Source organism: Ochotona curzoniae, unplaced genomic scaffold (genome assembly GCF_017591425.1).
Source record: "Ochotona curzoniae isolate NIBS_2020 unplaced genomic scaffold, NIBS_Ocur_1.0 contig_46, whole genome shotgun sequence".
Classification (NCBI taxonomy): Eukaryota; Metazoa; Chordata; class Mammalia; order Lagomorpha; family Ochotonidae; genus Ochotona; species Ochotona curzoniae.
The window spans coordinates 4,722,661-4,745,707 of NW_024466340.1; the positions used below are offsets into that span (position 1 = coordinate 4,722,661).

Genomic DNA, 23,047 nt, shown 5'->3' on the forward strand with positions numbered 1-23,047 from the left:
CTCCTGTGGGCCAGCAAAGATGATGTCTTTTGTCTGGAGCCACAGTTGCCCAGCAGTTTGTAACATGTAAAGATCGAGCAGAATCAGTCAGCTTCTGAGGAGGGAGCAGGAGAGGTTACCAGGACAAACCATTTCATTAGCCAAAGGTTTCAGATTACACATCTCAGAAGTGTTTTTAGCTGGAGAACAGGCCTCCTTTTTGATCCTTCCGTATGTGTCCCATGTTGCAAGTTCCTAATGATTATTTCTGAGGGATGTCCTGCAGCATTCCTCCCACCCCAAATCTGACTTGCAACTTCACAAAATGAATGTACTCAGATGTTCTTAATATTTCCGTAGGGCAAACCAACTCTTCAACTCCTCCTTGGACTTGAATTCTACAGCTATCTCTGAGCAAGAGTGGGAATGTAAAGCAGACCCTAATTCTCTTTCCTATAGAGATTCTATTTTATTTAAAATCTATTTTTACACTAGTTAGGATCCTGCTGTTTTGGCCAAGTGCTTGTCTTGCATGTGTGACCTTGCAGGAGCCCAAGGGCATCACAGCACACCCGTGGAGGAGAAGTAGAAGCCATTTGCAAAGCTTGCTCGCTCCTCACTTTGCTCACAGTCCACCACCAGCTGGGAAATGGAGTCTTCTGGCATAGGTGGGATAGAAGCTCCAAGAAGCTCTGCCCAGGGCGATGAGCAGATTGGCCATGAAGGCTTCAACGATGTTCCAGGAAAAAAAGAAAACCTTAAAATATGTAAAGAATTTTTTTTACAGGGCCAAAGAGTTGTGCTTAAATTTGATAGAATAACATAAGGTAGAGGCTTCAAGAAATGAGCAAGTTAATATACCCACACTACCTTGAAGAATGACTTTGCATTAAAACTACCAAACTTTGAAACCATTTTTCCCTGTGTAAAATTTGTGTCTCTGACTTTTGCTTTGGAGCCTGTATATACATGTCCATGCCTGGATTTAGAAAGCATGGAATTCAGCCCTTCAGCAGAGCAGGGACCAGCTGGATGATGCATCTTCCTCTGACCTGTCAAGCCAGTGGCCAGCGTTTGGGGGACCAGAAGTGTCAGGCACCCCAAGTCTTGCAGTATTCAACCATCAGTTTTTACACCTGAAACATTCTGGGCCCTACAGCCAGTTGAGTAGTTTTGTTTTCATAAATTGTCAGCAAATGGCGAAACATTAAAATGTTGTTATGGTTGAAAAAAGATGTTGCTCCCAAGGCAGCACAGACCATGATGGGCAGCGGATTAAGCCACACCTGCGATACCATCAGCGTGCCACACCTGCCCTGGCTCTAGTCCCACCTGTCCTGCTTCTACAGGAAAAGCAACAAAGATGGCCTGGGTGCATGGGCCCCTACACCCGTGTGGGGAACGTGGATGCACATGGAGATCCTGGTTTGGTTCGGGCCTGGCCCAGCCCCAGCTGTTGCAGCCGTTGGGGAGTGAAATAACAAATGGGAGATCTCTGTCTCCCTTTCTCAACCTCTGCCTTTCAGGTAAAAAATATAAAGTATAACCTCCCCCACCAAGTCCTGTATTAAAGGTACTAAGAAGGTGGAACAGATTGCAGTTAGTGGTGTCTGCAGGGGAATCCAGAGGGTAGTCCCTAAGTCAGTGGGGGTGTGCTCAGCAGGCGTCTCTCCGGAGAGCCCAGCCCCTCTGCTTCCTGGTTTACCCCTTACTGATTGCGCCACTTGTCCGCCGCTGCCATCCTCTTTCTTCCCCAGACCAGACCTCCACATCTCTGAACCAAAACAACCACCTAGCTTCTCACATTGCCACAAAGCTGATTAATGCAGATGAACGCCCCGAAACGGCGACCCCGCTCCTGGCTTGCGTGGCCAAGTTGTCCTCTCACAGGGCTGAGCAGTGGACTGCAGAGAATGGGCAAATGGCAAGTGAACACCTCTGTCCTCCTTTGGAAACCCATCTCCCCGTGCAGGCAGGACAAGTCAGCTACAAATACTATCCAGAAGACCTGGCTGCCATAGACCAGGCCTTACGGACAACATCTTTTTTGGTTGATGCGGTGGTGAAAATAATGCACTTAAGAAAATTCCCCTCTTCGCACGTGAGGAAAGCTTTGATAAGGATAAAGCTGAGCTAACTGCTGTAAAGTGATTCTGCTGCGTGACTCCTCTCAGCAGGATGGAATCAGAAGTCAAGAAGCAGCTCCTGGGGCTGGCCTTGTAGTGTCACGGATAACACCACTGCCTGCAATGCTGGCATCTTACAGGAATGCTGGTTTGAGTCCTGACTGCTCCACTTCTGATCCGGCTCCCTGGCAATGATCTGGGAAAGCAGCAGAAGTTGGCCCAAGTGCTTGGGCCCCTGCAGCCACGCAGGAAACCAGGAAGAAGCTGCTGGCTGCAGCCCAGCCCAGCTCTGGCCTTAGGGGCCATCTGGAGAATAAACGCACAGATAGAAGATCTTTCTGTCTCTCCTGTAATTCTTAATTTTTGAGATTTATTTTTATTGGAAAGGCAGATTTACAGAGAGAATGCGAGACAGAGAGGAAGATCTTCCATCCGATGATTCACTCTATAAGTGGCCGCAATGGCTGGAGCTGAGCCAATCAGGAGCCAGAAGCCTCTTCCAGGTCTCCCGTGTGGGTTTAGGATCCCAAGGTTTTGGGTTGTTCTTGACTGCTTTCCCAGACCACAAGCAGGGAGCTGGAAGGGAAATGGAGCAACTGGGATGTGAACCAGCACCTACATGGGATCCTGGTGTGTATGAAGTGAGGACTTTAGCCATTAGACTACTGTGCAGGGCTCAACTCTTCCAGATAAATTACAAAATACACACAGCAGCTCCTGGGGCTGGCATGCAGGTAGTGTGTTCAACAGCTGCCGCTGGCAGTGACATCCCATATGAGCAGGAGTCCTGGCTGCTCCGCTTCTGATCCAGCTCACTCCCTGCAGGTGCACCTGGGAAAGCAGTAATCGATGGCCTAAGTATTCATGGTTCCTGTCACCTTCGGCCAAGACCAGGATCCAGGATCCAGCTTTGGCCTGGCCCAGCTTCGCCTGTTGCAATCCTCTGGGAAATGAATAGTGGATAGAAGATCTCTGTCACTTTGTCTTGAAGTCAAAGAAAGAAAGAAAACCATCCTGCTGGATGGGAAGTGGGGCCACCAAGAATAGAACCGACACCCATATGGGATCCTGGAGCGTGCAAGGTGAGGACTTCAGCAACTGGGCCACCGCGCCAGGCCCTCGAACCATGTGTTTTTACACAAGATGATGATGAACCTCACACAGCCTGATGCTGGATCACTTTGGTGAAAACATCCCATTAGAATCTCATCTAGGAGACGAGGTCCCGGGCACTCGGCTCAGGGATGTGCTGGTGTGGATAACCCTTGTTGCCAAGCCCCCACCCCTCAACCAACACAGCTTTGTTTCTTCTCTGATCCAAGACAACAACGTTGAGCTTCAGCCCAGGACGCTTTGAGATGGATGCAGGGAGGTCTGCGCGGAGGGGCGGGGCAGGTCCTGGCACAGGAGATTCCACGACAATCCCTGATGATGGCGCAGCTCCTTCCAAAACAGGCAGCCCATGGCACTGAGCCTGAGTGCTGGACGCAACAGTTCTAACCCAGCCACTGCACACAGCTCTTCAGCCATCTCTTGCCCCAAAGCAGTCCTGAGCAGTTGTCCCTAGCTTGCAAAGGAAGACGCCACTCCAGCTGTGCCGATTCCACCTTCTCTGTGCCTTGGCTGTGGCCGGGAGGCAGAAAGTTCAGACTTTTCCCAGAGGCTTCGGGGGAGGCAGAAGTATTTTTTCACAACTTGAGAAAAAGCCCATATCACTTTCCGTCGTTAACTCTTAGTACCCAAAGGCCTCAGCGTGCTAACCAAAAACAAAGAACACAACTCAATTTCTGGTGCAGGACAGATCGCAGAGCTGATGTGAAAAAAAAAGAGTACATGAAAAAATAGAAAAAGAAAACAAATACATGGAAAATTTTCAGACGAAGAAGGAAGAGCAGTTCTCCCAGAACCACTCCCAACAGAAAGCAACTTATCACCCGCTTCCAGTGCAAGCAGCAGCCCTGCCCACTCATATTCTCACTCCTGCGGAAACTGCCAGCCCCCAGATAGCTTGCAAAAAAAAAAGACCTACCGTCTCCTCAAACACCACCTGTCCTTGGCAGGAATGGGGGTGTGGGGGATAGGGGGCCTCAGGCCACAGTGTGTCTTGTTTCCAGGCTGCAGAAAATCAACAGTGACTAGTTGCTTGGGTCTCAGGCCTACAGCACAGCCAGGAAGGGCCCGGCAGCCTCCCTGCCTCAGCAGGGCCTGCAGGCCGCCCCCAGGCATGTTTGACTTCAGTTACGGAAGAACAGGCCTGGGCAGGGTGCCTGTGCCAAAGTCCTCCCGGATGGACAGAGGAGGCGGCCTCTGCTGTGACTCCGAACCACTCCTCCTCCGAGTCCTGCTCGGACCTCTCAGCTGCCAATCCTGCACTTTTTGTCTTGGCAAGATCCCAGCTTGCATTTAGTCAGGGTACCGCTACAGTTTCCTGCTGTCCCCATCTGCCTGAGGGCTCGGTCCTCCCAGCCCTGCCCGGCTGCCCCTCATGCTTAGTAATAGGCGAATCGCATCACAGAGTAATCTGGAAAAGGATGCTAGGCCACACCAAGCCACACCTCTCTGCTGCCTTTGCTCTTCTCTGGGTACAGACACCGGATACTTTTTCAGTAAACTCTTTTTTTTCTTTAGATTGATTTATTTTTATTGGAAAGTCAGATCCATAGAGAGGAAGATCTTCCATCCACTGATTCAACTCCCCAAGTGGCTGCAATGGCTGGAGTTGAGCTGATCCAGAGCCAGGAGCTTATTCTGGGTCTCCCATGTGGATACACAATCCCAAGGACCTAGGCCATCTTCTGCTGCTTTCCCAGGCCACAAGCAGGGAGCTGGATGGGAGCGGGGCTGCCAGGACACAAACTGGCGCCCACATGGGATCCTGGTGCGTGCAAGGCGAGGACTTTGGCTGCTAGATTACCAGGCAGGGCTCTTTGGTAAACTCTTAAAAACCATTTCTTTGCCTGAGACCAGTGTGGTGGAGCCAGGAAATCCGTCCAGATCTTCCACGCGGATGTCAGAGATCAGTTCTTCGTGGCATGACCTGTGACCTCTCGGGGTCTGGCAGGAAGGCAGACCCCAGACCCACAAGCCAGGAACTGAACCCAGCCACTCGAAGTGGGACGTAAGCCTCTTAACTGTTATTGCCAAGTTTCCATGAACTTTTGTTTAACGATGTATGTATTTGAAAGTCAAAGTTACAAAGAGAAAGAGATCTATCTAGCTATCTATTAGTCCACTGGTTTACCCCCCAGATGGCCAGAGTGGCTAAGCCAGGCCAAAACCAGGAGCCAGAAACTTCCTGCAGGCCTCCTGCATGGATGCAAACACCCAAACACTTGGGCCTAGTAGCGAAGGAGCTGCTTGAGCAGATGGCAGGTGGTGGCTTTGACATGCTATACCGCAGCACCAACCCCATCACACTCTGGGAGGTACCTTATAGGCCATATTTTCTCATCAGAAACTACTACTAGGGGTATGCGTTAAACCTAGAAGTTAAATGCCCATATCCCCCGTTCTTCCATCTCAACGTATCATAACCTCTTTACCCTTTGGAAGCAGGGAATGGCAGACTTCTTCATTGTTTGTTAAGGCAAATCATAATTTCTTGAAAGCTGGAATGTTGATTTAAGGCAGGCCTTTCAAAGCAGATGATTGAGGAAGCCTCACAGTTCAGGGTCCATGGGAACACACAGGCTTCTCGACAGGGTGAGACGGGCTGGGTTTTTTTTTTGTTTGTTTTATGGTGGTACAATATAGATTACATATATTGTAAAAAGATGTTTTAAAAGATTTATTTATTTATTTAATTTGAAAGGCAAAGAAGAGAGACAGGGTTTTCTAACTGCTGGTTTGCACCCCAAGGCCACAATGGCTAGGGTGCAGCCAGAAACATCACTGGGACCATCTTCCAGCATGAAACAGTGAGCTAGATTGGAAGTGGAGCCCCTGGAACTTGAACCAGCACTCATACAGGAGACTGGCATCGTACCTGGAGGCTTAACCCACTAGTTCACAATGCCAGCCTGGCAGGCACTGTGACTTTTTTTTAAGGTACACAGTTCATTAAAGAACATTCACAGTGTTAGGCAGGAAGGTTACTGCCATCCACACCCCGTGCTCCCTCCTCCCCCGGGGAACCACAGCCCGTCCACCATGGAAAGGCTGTGGGCGAGGCGTGAGCATCCCCCAAAATGCAAGTTGAAATCTTGTCCGCTGCATGACCAGAAGTGGTGGGCGAGAAGTGGCCGGTCCAGTGCTCTATCTTTCACATGGGAAAGAAGAGGACAATTTTGAAAGAATAACAGCAAGGTCAAAAATTGCTTTCTAGAAGCAGTGCTAAGGGCCGGTGCAGCGGGCAGCCTGTGCCTGAGTGGGTTTGCTGCAGCGGAGGCTCCCAGGCTAGCTTTGGCTCTGGCGACTTTTTCTTTCTTTCTTCCTTTTTAACATACTTACTTGAAAGACAGAGACTGTGCATCCTTTGCGCCGGGCTGAAACCGGGCATGGGGACTCAGCCAGGTCTGCGACACAGGTGGCAGGAGCCCAAGCACCTGGGCCGTCACCTGCTGCTTCCTCCATGCATCAGCGAGCAGCATTACAAGCAGAGGGAGGGGGTCCAGCGTGGTAGCCTTGCGGCTAAAGTCCTTACCTTGTACATGCTAGGATCCCCTATGGGTGCCAGTTCTAATCCCGGCAGCCCTGCTTCCCATCCAGCTCCCTGCTGTGGCCTGGGAAAGCAGTGGAGGGCGACCCAAAGCCTTGGGACCTTGCACCTGCGTGCGTGGGAGGCCTGGAGGAAGTTCCTCGCCCCTGACTAAGCTCCAGTCGTTGTCGTCACTGGGGGAGTGAATCATCAGACGGAAGATCTTCCTCTCTGTCTCTTCTCCTCTCTGTATATCTGACATTCCAATTAAAATTTTTAACAAAATTTAAATACTGTGGGAACACAGGACATGGCACCTGCTGTTAGCATAAATCTGAAGCACACAGGCAGGCTTGTTGACTGCTCTGCAGTGTAACATGCTACCTTGACCTCTGTGAACCCATTAAAAAAGAAGAAGCAGAAGAGGCCAGTTCATCTCTGAAAAGACACGAGGGCATCCCAGGTGACAGATTAATGTGCCGTGACGTCCGCCTCAGGACTTTGGTTCTGAGCGATGACATCATGTGCACGAGGGAAAGGGAAGAGTCCAGAAGGGGTTTTGGTTCTGGATGTTTCTGATTTCCTGTTCACCTACTCACCCTGAGTGATGCAAATACAAGCATCGTTTCTAAGGCACCCACACTTGAAGGCTAAGTAAACACAGCTGCTGTCAGGGCTTAGGGGTCCCTTTGACCAACTCAGGCATTTCATTGGCAGAACCTAGCTTCCCTGGGCGCCAGTCCAGCCCCCTTCAGCTCCATGCTTCTGCCATTCTGGTTGACTCTTGGCTCCTTGTGTGTGGAATTAGTTTAGTGGCGGTGGGGGGTGGGGGATCATGCTGGAGTAGTGCTGTGGCATAGTGGATTAAGCTACCAACTGTGATGCCGGTATCTCATAGGGAGCACTACTTCAAGCCCTGGCTGCTCTACTTCCAGTCCAGCTCCCTGCCAATGTGCCCGGGGAAAGCGGCAAAGATGGCCCAAGTGTCTGGGCCCTGCTACCCACTCGGGAGACAGATGGAGTTCTGGGCTCCTTGGTGTCGCCCTGTCCCAGCCCTGGCTCTTGCTTGGAGAGTGAACAACTGGGTGGAAGATTTCTCTCTATTGCTCTGCCTTTCAGTAAGCAAATAAACTTTTAAAAGGGAGGTACAGGAGCGCAGACAGGTGGTGCCAGGGGAACCCGGGGGGAGGGCAGTGGGATCACAGCCACTCAGAAGTCAAGGAAAGCCTCGGGCTAGATTCTCCCTGGCTGCCTGCTAAGAACTGGGCCCTGCTGGTGCCACACTGCCAACCCTTCTGAGAAAGAACCTTTCTGTGGCTGGAAACCACCCAGCATGTGGCACACTCGGTGCTCCATGGCCACAGGTCCTGCTGCTGTGGATTCAACTGGTCACACAGAATGTTAAGGATTTGGGGAGAGAAACAGATTACTGAACATAAATAGACCTTTTTCTTAATCCGTAAATGCTGCAAAAGGGTTACTTCCATAGCATTTACAAAGCGAGGTACTAAAAGTGGTCTGGAGGGGATGGGGCTTTGCTGTAGTGAGTTAAGGTCCTGGTGGCTTCGCTTCCAATCCAGCTTCCTGCTGAGACACTGGGGGAGGCAGCACGTGTACGGCTGAGGCATGTCGAAGCGTGTTCAGCAAGAGCGTGTACAGAACACAACGGCACGCTCGCAGCAGAGGCCTGGGCTGCACGCAACTCGGACAGGTAAGCGACGCAGAAAGGGCTCCCTGAGAAGCGGCTGGGGAGATGGACGCGGGGGCTGGGCAGCGGGGGTGCTTGGAGACTGCTCTGATGCAGGTTCCCGAGGGAGTAAAGGACAGTGGCCTGTGGTTTGGTGTGGGGGACAGAGGACAAGGGCTGGAACGTCAGAGGGTCTCCCATGTGGACTGCAGGCAGGCACCACCACCACAGCAGTACCCGGGCCAGGGGATTGGGAATGGAGAGAGGCAGAGGCCTGGGCTTGCTAGCTGCCGGGCGGACACCTGGACGCGCTCACAGGAAGCAGCAAAGGAGGCAAACTGCTGTTCTTACTCTGTCTTTCTCCTGAAGGCACCTTTCCCTCAGGGAACCGTCCTTAGCCCACTCCTTGGTCTGCAGCGTGCCCCTGCTCGGGAACTAGCCATGTGACTCAGGCCTAGCCACAGTGACAGGTTCCCTGAAAGACCACTTTACATAGCCCTGGCCAATAAGCATCAGTGCCACAGAGATAATTGTTTATCTGAGTTTACAGAGAAAGAGAGAACTAGATCTTCCCTCTGCTGGTTCATTCCTCATGGCTGCAACAGCCAGGATCCAGTCAAGCAGAAGCCAGGAGCCAGGAAACTCCATCCAGGGCTTCCATGTGGGGGTCAGGGCCAAGCATTTGGGCCATCTCCCCCAACTTTTGCAGGCCATTAGCAGGGAGCTGAACTGGAAGTGGAACGGCTGGTTTCCGTGCTCCAATGCGTCGCAGGCAGTGGCTTAACCTACAGCAATGCAGCCCCAGCTCCCTGCAGCTTCTGGAGAGCCCCTTTACCAGCACAGAATGAAGCCAGCAGGTTAGAGGGGAAGAGGAAGCAAAGCCAGCAACACCATGGAAACCCCTCATCATTTCTCAGCTCCCCTGATACTGAGGGCCCTGCCTGCCCCACGTGGGGAACAGCACAGCAACCTGTTCTGTGCTCCTCCTGGGCCGACTGGCAGGGCTGCCGGGCAGCCGGGCAGCCCCAGGGGCTTCCTAGGTGGCCTCCACGTCCCCAGGATCTGGCAGCAGGGCTCCTGCAGAGTACGGTGGGGAGACCTTCATTTTTCTTCCTCTGCCAAGGGCCACTTGGACATTTATGGAATCATTCAGGGGCTAAATACAATTTCTCACTTAAAAAGGAGCCTGTAACAGCTTTATGGGAAAGGTAAGTCCTGCCTCAGCCGGGTCAGACCAGGTGATCTTGTTGGCAGTTTACAGCTGAAGGCTGGGACATTCCTCCCCGCTCCTGCAGGAAACGGAAACGAAAGCGCCCAACCCAGGAAGGAAACCCAGGGCCTTTAATAGCCGAGTCCTGGAAGTAATAGACCGCAATTGCCTCCACATACACTCCGGGTGCTGCTCACTGACTCTGGCCCTCCCATGCGGGAACCAGAGCTGTATCTTCAAGCGTAAAGATAAAAGAATCTATGAAAGCATTTTATTTTAAGGATCTTGCTTTTTATTTTTTTAAAGGTTATTTTAAGGCCCAGCATAGTGGCTAAAGTCCCCGCCTTATATGCACCCCCAGCTGCTCCACTTCCATCTAGCTCCCTGCCTGTGGCCTGGGAAAGCAGTCGAGGACGGTCCAAAGCCTTGGGACCCTGCACCTGCATGGGAGACCTGGAAGAAGCTCCTGGCTTCAGACTGGCTCAGCCCCGGCCATTGAGGCCACTTCGAGAATCAACCAGCAGATGAAAGATCTTTCTGTCTCTCCTTCACTCTGAGAATCTGACTTTCCGATAAAAATAAATAAATTTTTTTAAAGATTTATTTATTTACTGGAAAGTCAGATATACAGAGAGGAGGAAAGAGAGAGGAAGATCTTCTGTCCGATGATTCACTCCCCAAGTGAGCGCAACGGCCGGTGCTAATCCGAAGCCAGGATCCAGGAACTTCTTCCGGGTCTCCCACACAGGTGCAGGGTCCTCCACTGCTTTCCCAGGCCACAAGCAGGGAGCTGGATGGGAAGTGGGGCTCCTAGGATTAGAACCGGCACCCATATGGGGTCCCGGTGTGTTCAAGGCGAGGACTTTAGCCGCTAGGCCATGCCGCCGGGCCGAAACAATAAATAAATCTTTAAGAAAAAACATTTTTATGTGAAAGATTCACAGAGAGAAGGAGAGGCAGAGACAGAGACACACACACAGAGACTGATTGACCAACCTTCCATCCACTAGTTCACTCTCCAAATGGACATAAGGACCTGGGCTATTTTTCCAGGCCACATGCAGGGAGCTAGATCAAAAGTGGAACAGCCAAGACTAGACTCTGTGCCCATATGGGATGCTAATGCCTGCAAGTGGAGGATTAGCTTGTTGAGTGATGGCGCTGGCCTTTTGTTTTTCATTTTATTTAAAAAAAAATTTTAAGGATTTATTTTTTATAGAGAAGATCTTTCGTCCAATGATTCACTCCCCAAGTGAGTGCAATGGCTGGCGCTATGCTGTTCTGAAGCCAGGAACCAGGAACCTCTTCCAGGTCTCCCAAGCAGGTGCAGGGTCCTAAAGCTTTGGATGGTCCTCGACTGCTTTCCCAGGCCACAAGCAGGGAGCTGGATGGGAAGTGGAGCTGCCGGGATTAAAACAGGCGCCCATATGGAATCCTGGCACGTGCAAGGCGAGGACTTTAGCCACTAGGCCACGCCGCTGGGCCCTCATACTGCTATTTTTAAAGGTATATTTTGTTTACTTGAACGAAAGAGTTACAGAGATAGAGGAAGAGGCAGATCAAAAGGGAGAGTGAGTGGAAGAGCGGGAGCTTTCATCTGCTGATTCACTCCTCAGATAGTCACCCTGGCCAGGACCGAGCCACGCCAACAGCAGAACCGATTCAGTCCAGGTCTGCCACATGGGTGGCATGGATCCAAGCGCTTGATGCTTTCAGGATGCACATTAGCAGGATGTTGGACTTGAACCAGAAGTTCTGATATGGGATGCAGGCATCTCAAGCAGTGATTTTAAATGCTGTGCCAAATGCCTGTTCCATTAAATACCTTTAAAAAAATAATTTAGGTGCTGGCACAGCTAGTTAATCTACTGCCTGCAGTCCTGACTTCTCTGCTTACGGCCTGGAAAAAGTAACAGAGGATGGCCCCTGCACCCATGTGGGAGACCCTGAAGAAACTCCTGGCTCTCCACTTTGGACCGGCCCAGCATTGGGTGTTGTGAAGCAGCGGATGGAAGCTCTCTCTCTCCTCTTTATCTCTTTCTCTCTCTCTCTATCTCTGTAATTCTTTCAAGTAAAAATAACTAAATCTTTTAAAAATAATTTTAAAAGTATTTGAAAGGCAGAAAGGTGGGGGAAGGGAAGAACGAAGGAGCAAAAGAGAGCGAGAATGAGGATCTGTCTCCGAGCTGCTCGTCCCCCCAGAGGTTCACCACCACCAGGCTTGGGCGAGGTGAAGCCAGGGAACTGAGCTTGGCTCTCGGTGTGGGTGGCAGGGACCCGAGCAGAGCCATCACCTGCCGCCTGCAGGAAGCCACAGCTGAGGATGGAGCGGAGCTGCCCCCCGAGGCACCCTGCGTGAGATGTGTGTGCTGAGGGTGTGTGTGAACTGCTGTACCTAACACTCCCTGCCATGGAACATTCCAGCACCCACAATGCAGCTCCCTTCTTCTTTAAATCTGGTATTGTTGAGGAGTTTGTTAGTTGTGAGTGCCCTTCAAGAAGCTGGCAAAAGGACAGGCTTGGAGGGTCAGCCTGGAATAAATGGAGTATTTGTAAAGTGGTGTAATAACATTGCCCAATAAAATGAGATCAAAGGGCACAACCAGGCCTGTGATGCGCAGAGTCAGCCTCACAGAGCATGCTGTAAGCTGCACAGTAGCTGAAAACTTCAAGTGTGGTAGAAACTTTATATCTTTTTATCTCTCCTATGTATTCTTTTTCAATTAAAAAATATTTGGGAAAAAAAACCCTGATTTAAACCTTAATTTAAAAAAAAATTTACTAATTTTTCATTGGAAAGTTAGATACAGAGAGGAGGAAAAACAGAGGAAGATTTTCCGTCTGATGATTCACTCCCCAAGTGACCATAATGGCCGGTGCTGCACCGATCTGAAGCCAGGATCCAGGAGCCCTCTCTGGGTCTGCCACGTGGGTACAGGGTCTCAAAGTTTTGGGCTATCCTCAACTGCTTCCCCAGGCCACAGCAGGGAACTGGAGGGAAAGCGGGGCCTCCAGGACTAGAACCGGCACCCACATGAGATCTCAGATCTTGGCTTTGAATTGGCTCAGCTCTGGCCATTGTGGGCATGTGGGGAGTGAAGCAGCAGATAAAAGATCTTCCTGTTTCTCCATCTCTCTGTACATCTGATCTGCCTTTCCAATAAAAATAAATATATCTTTTAAAAATAAAAGAAAGGAAAAAGTAGAGCAGCTACAAATTGAACTGGCACTCTTGGGGGAAGCCAATGTTGCAAGGTGCAGCTTCTCCCACTATGACACAGCACTGGCCCCACGCTTCGGGGCTTTCCCAGTGACTGCCTTCCGCTGGATAACAAACACATCTGGTCATGCTGTCCAGCATGGATGGAGCCGCCTCGGTCCCCACTGACAAGGGCTTTCAGATCAGATACCTCTAATAAGAACTTTAAATTTTTGTTCGTATCTGAATGGTGAAGTGACAAGGGGAGACAGACAGACAGCATCTCCTCTTCCATCTGCTGGTTTATTCCCCGAATGCCCACAACAGCCAGGGACAGCCAGGTCAAAGGCAGGACACCAGAACACAACCCCTGTCTCCTCTCTGCTGCCTCCCAGGTGCATCAGCAGGAGCCGGATGGGAAGCAGAGGCGGCAGGCTGCAGTCAGGCACTCTGACAGGGCGTGCAGGCATCTGGAGCTCCAGCTGAACCTGAACCCTTGGAAGGCTTCCTCTCTCATGCCATGTGTTGCGTGCAGGTCTGTGTGTTCTCAATGGTCTCGGTCTAAAAGGAAATGATTCTACTACCAGACTTTGCAGACAGCAAGGAGGATGTATAACTTGCAGAAAAAACCCACGATTGTATGTCCCATGTGAAACTATCCACAGAACTTCTGAAACACTGCCTAAAAAACCAAACTCTTGGCTGACATCTCATGTTGGAGTGCTTCCTGTCCCATTCTCCACTAATACAGCTGGAAAAGTCGCAGAAGATGGCTCGAGTGCTTGGGTCCTTCCACCAATCCAGGAGACTCAGATGGAATTCCTGGCTCCTGGCTTCAGCCCGGCCCGGCCCTGGCTGTTGCAGCCATTTGTGGAGTGAACCAGCTGATGGAGGCATGCCTACTTTTCTGCAGCCCTACTCCCTTGCCACTTGAGGACACATGACATGACCCTCATAGCTGATGAAGGACAACGAAGGTAAGTTTTCCCAAACCAGCAGCTGCTATTTGTTGGACCGTCCACTGTGCAGCCACCAGCTTGGAGGGAGGCCCACCAGCATCCTGTCTGCACACCCCGGAAGTCAGCAGGGGCTGGCTGTGGTAGTTGGGTCCTTGGTACCCGAGAGGGAACCTGGCTTGCAGGCTTTGGCTCATCAGCCCAGGTGTCTGGGGAGTGAGCCAGGAGAAGGCAGCTCTGTCTGTATGCTCTCCAACACATGACGACGATATCATTCTCATAGTCCTGAGTGAAGAGCCCAAAAAATGTAGACATTTGGAAGTCATCAAATGGTTAACAGTAGGTTCCTTAGCTTTCTTCCCAATTCTGCAAACCATCTTACAAAAAAATGTTGATACTGATTTTCCAATAGCGCATCCTTTATATAAACCAGGAGTTCCTGCCTCCTTCCAGGTCCTTCCTTGGCTTACCCCATCAAGTGATAGAATCTGTGCCACTCCTCAAATCCGGCCTGCTCACGGGCCTTGCTCTACCCAACGTGACGTTAGGAAATGAGACGCATTAGGAGAGCTGAGCAGTGCCTGCGCTGGGAGCATGGTTCTCACCACCCCACGAGAAGCCCAGGCCAGCCTGCTGTCCAGTTACACAGGTGGCTCTGTTGTCCCAGCTGACTTGGAACCAACATGCTGGACATGTCAGTGAGGCTGTTCAGCCCATCCCACTTTGGTCAAGCTACCCTAGAACCAGAGATTTGCTCAGGCAGTTCATTAGCCTAACAAAAAGAGAGTACAACTTTAGAGATGCCAAGGATTTGGGGAGCTGGGTGCAAGTGAACTTGGGGCTAAGCCCAGTGTCACCTGGAGCATGCCTGGCCTCTACAGACAAGCTACCAAGAGCGTCACTTCAGAATGCTGATGCCCCAGGACACCTCTGTGCCCGCCGCCACCACAGGGGCAGGGAGGAGGGGGAGTGACATTCTGTCCTCCCAGAGTCCTCGGGTGGTTGTGTCACCAGGACTGAGCACATACAGGCAAGCAGCAGCCAGTGCAGTTATTGTCATCAAGATCATTCTCTAGCCATGGCCTTGATCTTGGCAAAATAAATGCTATGCAGAAGGGCTTTTAGACAAGACAGCGAGTGTTGCTGGGCCTGCGCTAGATCACACCCCAGAACAAGAACCCAAGTGCTTTTCTGGAGATAACAGGTCAGCCACGTCAGTAGGAGCCTCAGGCCGGCACCTCTGGGGTGCCACCGTAGGCTCACAGTATATTTTAGCCAAGACCCCTTGCCAGTGGCCAGTTTCGCACGCACAGGGGCCAGACTCATCCCTTTTGGGGATTGCCCCACACACTCCAAAGGGCCCATATTTTTCCATAAATCAAACAGAGCACCCACAAAGTGTACCCTTCCCCCTAAAGGAAGGGAGGGTGAGCACAAACAAGAGAGAAGGAAGAGAAACAAAAGGCTGAGTTTCTTTAAATCTCTGGCTCAGTATGGTACAAGCCTTTCCAGTGAAAAATAAAGAATTCTTTCTTCTGTGTGTTTCAGCTGCTATCCAGTGTTTGCCTTGTGAATAACGTCCCTGCATCATTATTCTGTCCCACAAGGTACAGGGAACGGCGCATTTAACAGCTTTTGAAATAATCCTGCTGTGTTCTAGACTATTTTGCCACACCCCCTCCTGTTTTTTCAAAGTCCTGGGAAAGATGCTGCTTTGCACACAAGGTGTATAAATAACGTCTTCCTGGAAGCCCACCCCATCAGTTTTCCTTTTTCTTTTTTTTTAATTGCTTTTAGTTTTTTGTGATTCCTGGGATGTCTACAAATAGATTAGCCTCTAAGAATTCGGAGTAACTACAGTTAGAAAAAAAATCATGGGTTCCACTTGACATGGTCCTATTTTTGAAATTACATCTGCTCATTTTTAAAAATGAGGATTAGTCTATACAAAATCTGAAGAGGATGAATTTTGAGGGTGCATGTTACTTTTGATTTGAATTCATTTTCAGGCTTTTGAGAGTGAAATCAAGAGTATTGAGTGAATAATGTATCATCATACATTAAATAAGATCAAATGAAGAGAGCTGAAAAGAAATGATTGCAGAAAAACGAATTGCCGGGCACACTGGCTCACGTGACGCACGCTGCTGTGGGTGGTGACAGCGTATCACTCTCTGTGCTTCGCTCCACCATGTGTGACTTGATGAATCCCTGAAGGGATGAAAATTAACGGGGTAATGACGGGGCCCTGCTGCTTGCCGGGGGTCACTGAGGAGCAGGGATCAGGAACAAAATCTACAGCAGATTCCCTCATCTGAACGTGTTTCTCCCTACGGTCTCTCACCTGAGACTTTATTTTTAAAAACTTTTGAAATCACCATAGCCATTTTATTTTAATTTGTCTTTATTTTTAGATGTTCTCCTGGAAAGGCAGAGGGAGAGAGAGGCAGGGACAGAGATCTCTTATTCATTGGCTCACTGCCCAAAGGGCTGTGATGGCTGGGACTGGGCCAGCCTGATGACAAGAGCCTGGAACCCCATGCAGGTCTCCCACATGGGTGACAGGGCCCAGGCACTTGGGCTGGCTTCTGCTGCTTTCGCAGTCGCCTAAGCAGGAGCGAGATCTTGAGTTGGTCCAATCTGAGCATGGTGCCTCAGGTGATGGTTCGCTGCACTTCGTCAGGAGGATGGCTGTTATTTTTAAAGATCTGTTATTTGAAAGGTTGAGCGGCACACACAGAGAGAGGAAGACATGGACAGAGATTTTCCAACTGCTGGTTCCCACCCCAAAGGGGAAGGTCACTGAGCTGGGAACCCCTTCTTGGCTTACCTCCACCCAGGTAAGCAGGGGGAACCAGGCATGCGGTGCATCAGCAGAGGGCTGGATCCCAAGCGAGGAGCTGAGACTCCAATCAGGCACTCTGCTAGGGGCTATGCGACGTGGGAGTCCCCAGCGTTAACCTGAGGTACCACAACTCTGACCCATCTTAATTAATGTGAGGTGATGAGAGTGAGCTCACATTTGGAAACGGTGGCAGGGCGGGAGCTGGGGTAGCATTGACTGGAGGGCAGAGGGCAGTCTCCCACTACTTGAGGCATCACTGCTGGCGTCAGGGTGCGCGCTGCTCAGGAGCCCTGGAGCGGGCCGGGATCTGACGCTGCCCTTGGGTGTGGGACCAGAGTCCCAGCCTGCCGCTGGATTCTTTGCTGGCAGTTCCTTAAAGACCCCTGTTGTGTTTCTGTTTGGATGATTGCCTGCTAATCACCTGGGGCGGGGAGGGGAAGCAACACAACTAGGACTTCTCCCAGAGATCAGTTGCTGACTTAAACATTTGTTTGCAGGGAACTGTGACTGTGCAAGGCAATCACTGGCAAAGCGCTGCTGCTGCTGCGGAAGGCCCGCCCACCCCCCAAGCTCAGCTGCTTAGAGCACAAGAGGTTAAGATCAGGGTGGCCATGGCTCAGCTGGGCGCTTCCCGCTTGGGTCCCCCAGGGCTGCCTTCTCAGAGGCTGGCCTTGGCGTGGAGCGGCTTCCCAGCTCCCTCATGGCCGCTGGCAGCGTCAGCACCTCAGGAGAGCCTTGCCAAGGGGCCGTCTCCATAGAGCAGCTCGCAACCTGGCAGGCAGCTGGCTGGCCCCACACCACCGAGTGTGAGGCAGAGAGGGCAGTCCAAGGAGAGGCGGGCCCTCATCTTGGAAGGAAACACCCGGGATTTTGCCTGGCTTGTCGCTGGCACCTGGTCTGCATAAAGGGGCATCGGGAGCCGGATCAGAGTGAGGCTGCCAGTTTAAGGTGCAGTGCCCTGACATTTACCCTCTGATGGCACAGTGGTAGCCATGCTGTGAAGGCCTAAAACTCAGGCGAAGCATCTGTAATGAAAGCTATTCCTCGATTTTGGGGGGCAACATTCCCTCCACTAAGGAAAAAGGGAGGTGACCAAACAGTAGAGAGTCTCTTGGTTTCCATTTCAATAAAAAGCAGAAATCACATGACAGTAAACACTCCAACATTCTAGGTGCCAAAGTGAAATGGCACAATAAATGGAAAGAGTTCGCAGTTAAACAGACGGTGCCCCCAGCAGTTGCACGGGCAGGAGCCCTGTGCACACAGAAGGGGGCACTGGGCCAGGGCCACCAGTGTCCACAGCAGCATCACCTCCCCGTGGCCAGGAAGCCTGGAGCCGCCTGAGGCTGTGCTGGCCGGCCGCAGCAGCACCAAGCCTGTACTCGCTTCTGAACAACAGCCTGCCGCTAGTCACAGCGACACAAGCCCCACGTGGGCTACAACGGATAAACCGATAAAGGCAGAAACGAAATGCCACACACAGAAGATGCCATTTACAGAGGCAATGTCCACAACAGAAAAGTCGAGAGAGAGGAGGGTGAGGGAGGGAGTAGGGGGAGACCCAGGAGCTGCGTATCAGACCTGAAGGATTGTTCTGGAAGAGATGATGGAAACGACTAGGAGTGATGTTTGCACAGCTTGGAGAATTTACTGAGGATCTCCGGATTGCATACAAAATGGATGCATTTCACAATATGGAAATCATACCTCAATGGAACTGTTGGCTTTTCCTTTTCCAAGCAAACTGGATATAAAAACGCGGTTTCCCAACCTAAACCAACAGAGCTCAGCTCTGCTACCCACTGGCTTTTCTCACCAGGTTCTTTCCCTTCCCGCCCGGCGGGGAAACAGGGCCCTGGGTTCCAGGTGTCACTGTCACGCCATGACGCAGGAGAAGGCGGTTGTGTGTCCACGAATGCAACTTAATCCCTTCCCCCTCCCTTTTAAAAAAAAAGTTCTAATTTTCTTGGGGTTAATTTTTAAAGGATTTTGCAACTGTCGGCTTAAAGGAAAACATTTCCCCCTTCACCTTTTGTTCACCTCAGGTGGGAAATAAAGCTGGTTGTCTACGCTGAAGAAAAACGGGAAGCTTCCCACGGAATATGTAAGAGGTCAGTTTCATTGGGAACCAGGATTTTTAAATTCTCCCAAGTTTTTCCTAAGTATCTGAACGATCCCAGGAGATGGAGAGGAAATTTTGGTGTTCTCCCCTCTCCTCATTTCCTGAAGTATTTCCACTTTTTAACCAGGTAGACACAGTTTGTTTAAAATATATATATATGTATTATATGTAAAAATAAATAAATAAATATATATATTTGCTTCCCGTTTAGTTGCAACACTTTTGGAAAGCGGACAACCGCGCTGGCTGGCTCCCTAAGTTAAAGTAAAACTTCCCCAGGGGTCAAGGTCTGAAGTCCGCACATTTCTTGGTCAGGTCGCCTCCTGGGGGGACCCCCTCCCTATTCACGTGTATTTCCCCTTTGAGACTCATGAATGGGAACGAAGTTCAAGTGAGGGGAGACGGAGTTCAAATGAAGGTCACAGACCCAAAAGAGTTTTCTGGTTGCTGTGCTGCCTGGGTGGAAAGGTGGGGGAGAGGTGACCAGATGTGGGTGGACCCCGGATGGCCCCGACCCCGCGGGACACCTGAAGGCCTACTGTGCGCCGGGCGCGGGGGACACAAAGCCCAGGACGCGAAGCCAGAGCCTCCGCCCCAAGGCCCTCGCAGGCCATTTTCCTAGGTTGCATCAGGTGGCGATGGTGGTAGAGGAGGGCCACACAGGCTTTCCAGGAGTCCCGAGGACACTAAGGGGACGCGGCGGGGCCACAGGCCTCAGCGCTCCCGTCCTCTGCCCCCACGCCCCCGTCGGCCCCGCCGCCGGCACTGACACGCGCTCTCGGCAGGGCGGGTGGGCGCCGCGGCCCCGAGGCCCTCCTCAGCCGAATCCCGCGCGAACGCGGCGCAGCGCGGCGCCCGCTCCTCACGTGTCCCCCTCCCCGGCCCCGAGGCCGCCTCACGTTCTGCTTCCGCCCCGACCCTTCCGACTTCCGGCAAAGAGTTCCCCCCCATTCCCCGCCCCGCAGCTCGGCGCCCACCGGGCACAGCCACCCCGGAGCGTCGGGGTCCCGGCCCCCGCCTCCTCCCCGCTGCTTCACGCCCTACCCCGCACACCCCACGATGCGCTCGGCCGCCGCGGCTCCTCAGGGCCCCGCCGCCGCCCCGGCAGCTCGCAGGCCGGCCGCGGCCAGGTGGCCCGGGAGGCGCTCGCTCCCGCGGCAGGCGCGGAGGGGCGGGCGGGGCGGCGGCGCGGCCCGGGGCCCGTATCCCTCCGCCGCCCCTCCCCCGCCCGGCCCCGGCCCCCCGCCCTCCGGGCCGCGCTCGCCTCCCTCCGCCGCCGCCTCGCACTGTTTTGGTAGCAACGGCCACGGCGGCGGCGCGTCCCGGCCCGGCTCCAGGCGGCTCCTCGGTGTCGGCGGGCCTCCCCGCTCCTTCGTCGTCCTCCTCCTCCCCCTTGCGAGCGCCGGCGCCCCCCCGGCCGCGGCAGCCCGCGCCTCCCCGCTCGGCGTCCGCGCGTCCCCGCCGCGCTCCGGCGTCTCCTCGGCGCGCCCGGCTCCCGGCTGTCCCCGCCCGGCGTGCGAACCGGTGTATGGGCGCCTCACCATGTCGCTGAAGCCCCAGCAGCAGCAGCAGCAGCAGCAGCAGCAGCAGCAGCAGCAGCAGCAGCAGCAGTCGGCGGCCGCCAGCACCCGCAAGCCCGGCGGCGGCGGCGGCGGCCTTCTCGCGTCGCCCACCGCTGCCGCGCCGCCACCACCGCCGCCGTCCTCGGGCTCGTCGCCTTCGGCCGCGGCTTCCCCTTCGTCCTCGGCGGTGGCGGCGAGCGCTGGAGGCGCACGGCCCGGCCTGGGCAGGTGGGTGTCGCCCTCCTCCCCCGTCCCCTCCCCAGCCTCCCTGGACTCCGGGCCTAACGAGGACCCGGGGCCTCGCGTCCCCCTCCCCCGCGGCCCGCGCCGCCCTGCCCGCCCCGTGACCGGCCGGCTGGGTGGAGGGGGCTGGGGAGGGGGCCCGCGACGGGGGGTGGGGCCCCGCTGGGTCCGCAGCCCGGAGGAGTGGGCGGTGGGGGGTGGGGAAGGGAGGGCAGGGCGCCGCGGGATTCCTGTGGGATTGTCAGGCCGCGGCCGGCCTCCTGCAACATCCCCACCCCCTCGCCCAGCGGTCAAGATGGAGGGACCGGGCAGCCTCCCCTTCCCCTGGGAGGTGTTTTTGGGGAGCGGGGGTCCGCCGTTCTCCGCGATTGTCAGCTCCCGGTTCCGTCTCAGGTGGGCAGATGCTTGGACAGCGTCCTCCTCACCTCCTTTTCCACGTCCCTCTGCGCTCCCCCCGAGTTGCAGCGCTCACGTTGGAAGGGGTCTTTGGGTTGAGGGTCAGTGTCCCGAGCCTTGTCTCCCACGGTGGTTCGGGAGCATGCAGGGAGGGCGGAATCACAGCAGCGTCGCCCCTGCTCTGGAATAGGGGCAGCCCCGGGGTTGTCTGGTGTCCTGGACCCACCACCTCGTGCCCGCCTGGAAGAGCTCGGAGGAACGAGCGGTCAGGGGAGCCCCGCAGGCCTGCCGGCCCCGCCGCCGGGGAGGGGTCGCGGGGCCGTGCGGTGGCCCGCAGCGGGCCGGGGTGGGAGCGCCGGGGCCTCCCCCGCGAGGCCTGTCCCGGCGAGCCGCATTGCCGTGCCGAGGCTGCCCGCGGGAGAATGGGGCGCGGGCCCCAGCCCGGCGTGCGCCCCGAACCCCGGCCGGACTTGGCGGCCGGCAGCGGGCGCGCTGCGGATTTTCCCGCACCCCACCCCACTTGTGAGGTTTGTAGAGGGGAGGGAAACTGCAGCGGGGGTAGGTGCGGGCGCTTGCGGCCCCTTCCCCAGGTTTGTGCCGTCCCGGCTGAGTGACTTGGGCCCAGGAGGGCGTGCGGGTGCGGGAAGGCCTGTCGGGGCCGTTGTTAGTCCTGGTGACCCAAGAAAATGGTTAGCGTGCAGGCGGAGAGGCGAGTGCAGTGCGCTCGAATCCGTGTTGGCCGGTGTCCTTCCCCTGGGCAGCGTCGCCGGGCCCGCCAAGGGCACGCAGCTCGGCTTCCCCGGCGCCCCCGAGGCCGTGCCCAGCGCAGGCCGAAGCAGGCTGGCCGGGCCAATGACCACCGCCTGCCCACGCAGACCTCGTGGTGGGGGAGATGGGGCTTTTCCTTTCTGGAACTGTTTTTCATCGTTCCATTTCCCGAGAATTTTCCTGTGCAGCACGTTATCCATGTAGATGAATCAGAGCTGGTGGTGGAGGAATTCCACCTTCCGTGGTGGGAGGGACGTGGGGGTGGGGCGGTGTTTTCTGACTTTAACCCCTCGCGTTGCCAGTTCCTCCAGAGCAGACTGCGAGCATTGCTCACGCGGCTTGGGGTTCTGTAACTTCGCTTGCCTTGTCCTGTGCATCTGGTGGGAAATGAGTTTCGTTGGGAAAAGGTGCATTCTGGGTTTTTCTGTCAGGAAGGATTCTGATACACATGTTCAACTTGTTCCGTTAACGAAACTGAAGCTGTGTAGGTTGCACTGGCTATTCTAAGCATAAAAACCAAATTATAGCGAAGAGACAGCTCCAGTGTAGCTGGAATGAGCCGGATCAGGAGTTGTGAAGGTTTGTGTGGCATCTTCCTTGCTTCCAGGCTCCTGTACCTGGGGTACACGTAGTAGTAGCCTTTACTCCTGGCAGGCACTTCTGCTCAGTATACTGGGTCCCTGTCATTCAGATCATCAGGAAATGGTCCTGTGGAAGTGCTTTTTGATAACTACATTCTTTGCCTATTAGTTACAACTTCTAGAATTGCCCTGTTGTGTATGGTCAGTTAAGGTAAATTTCTGGGTATGTGGGAGAAGAAAGACAATTCAACCTTGGATTTTACAAGTTACAGAACGACTTGCTGTTTGTCATTACGATATTTTGAAAGTTTTTTTTTTTTGGAAGTCAATTACAGAGGGAGAAAAGGGAAAAGGGGAGGTTGCTGGTTCACCCACAAGGCTGCAGTGGCCAGGGCTGGGTCAGGAGCTGCACGTGTGTCTCCCTGTGGAGTGGCAGGGTCCAAAAGCTTGAGCCTTCATTTGCTGCTTCCACAGGCGGGTTCGTAGGGAGCTGGTGCTGCAGTGGGGTGCCACTGTCGGAGGCAGCGACACGCAGCGGTCCTGTCGCACATTTTGAAAGTGACTAAGTACAGTGCAGCCACACTGGTGGAACTTGACTCGGACTACTAGATCCAGCTTGTATTTATGCTTTTTACCTTTTCACTTCTACAGAGTTGGTAGTGAGGTTGTGGTTATCTCCCCATACTGCACTGTAAGTGTAAGTTTTCTGGTTGGTCGCTCAGCTCTTGTAGGGCTTG

The 23,047-nt window shown here is 53.5% G+C and overlaps 1 protein-coding gene across 5 annotated transcripts in view; it reads left to right on the forward strand.

Moving 5' to 3' along the window:
• The first annotated feature begins 19,591 nt into the window (after positions 1 to 19,591).
• Positions 19,592 to 23,047, forward strand: part of ATXN2 (ataxin 2) — an 86,603-nt gene continuing 83,147 nt past the window's right edge. For 2 of the 5 annotated variants that reach the window (XM_040986996.1, XM_040986995.1), the window contains exon 1: positions 20,234 to 20,550. In XM_040986996.1, the coding sequence (XP_040842930.1) occupies positions 20,303 to 20,550 (248 nt within the window). In that variant the 5' untranslated portion in view covers positions 20,234 to 20,302. Of the gene's footprint in view, positions 19,693 to 19,810; positions 20,551 to 23,047 lie in introns of those variants that run through there. The other 3 variants (XM_040986997.1, XM_040986994.1, XM_040986993.1) reach the window with 3 other exon arrangements.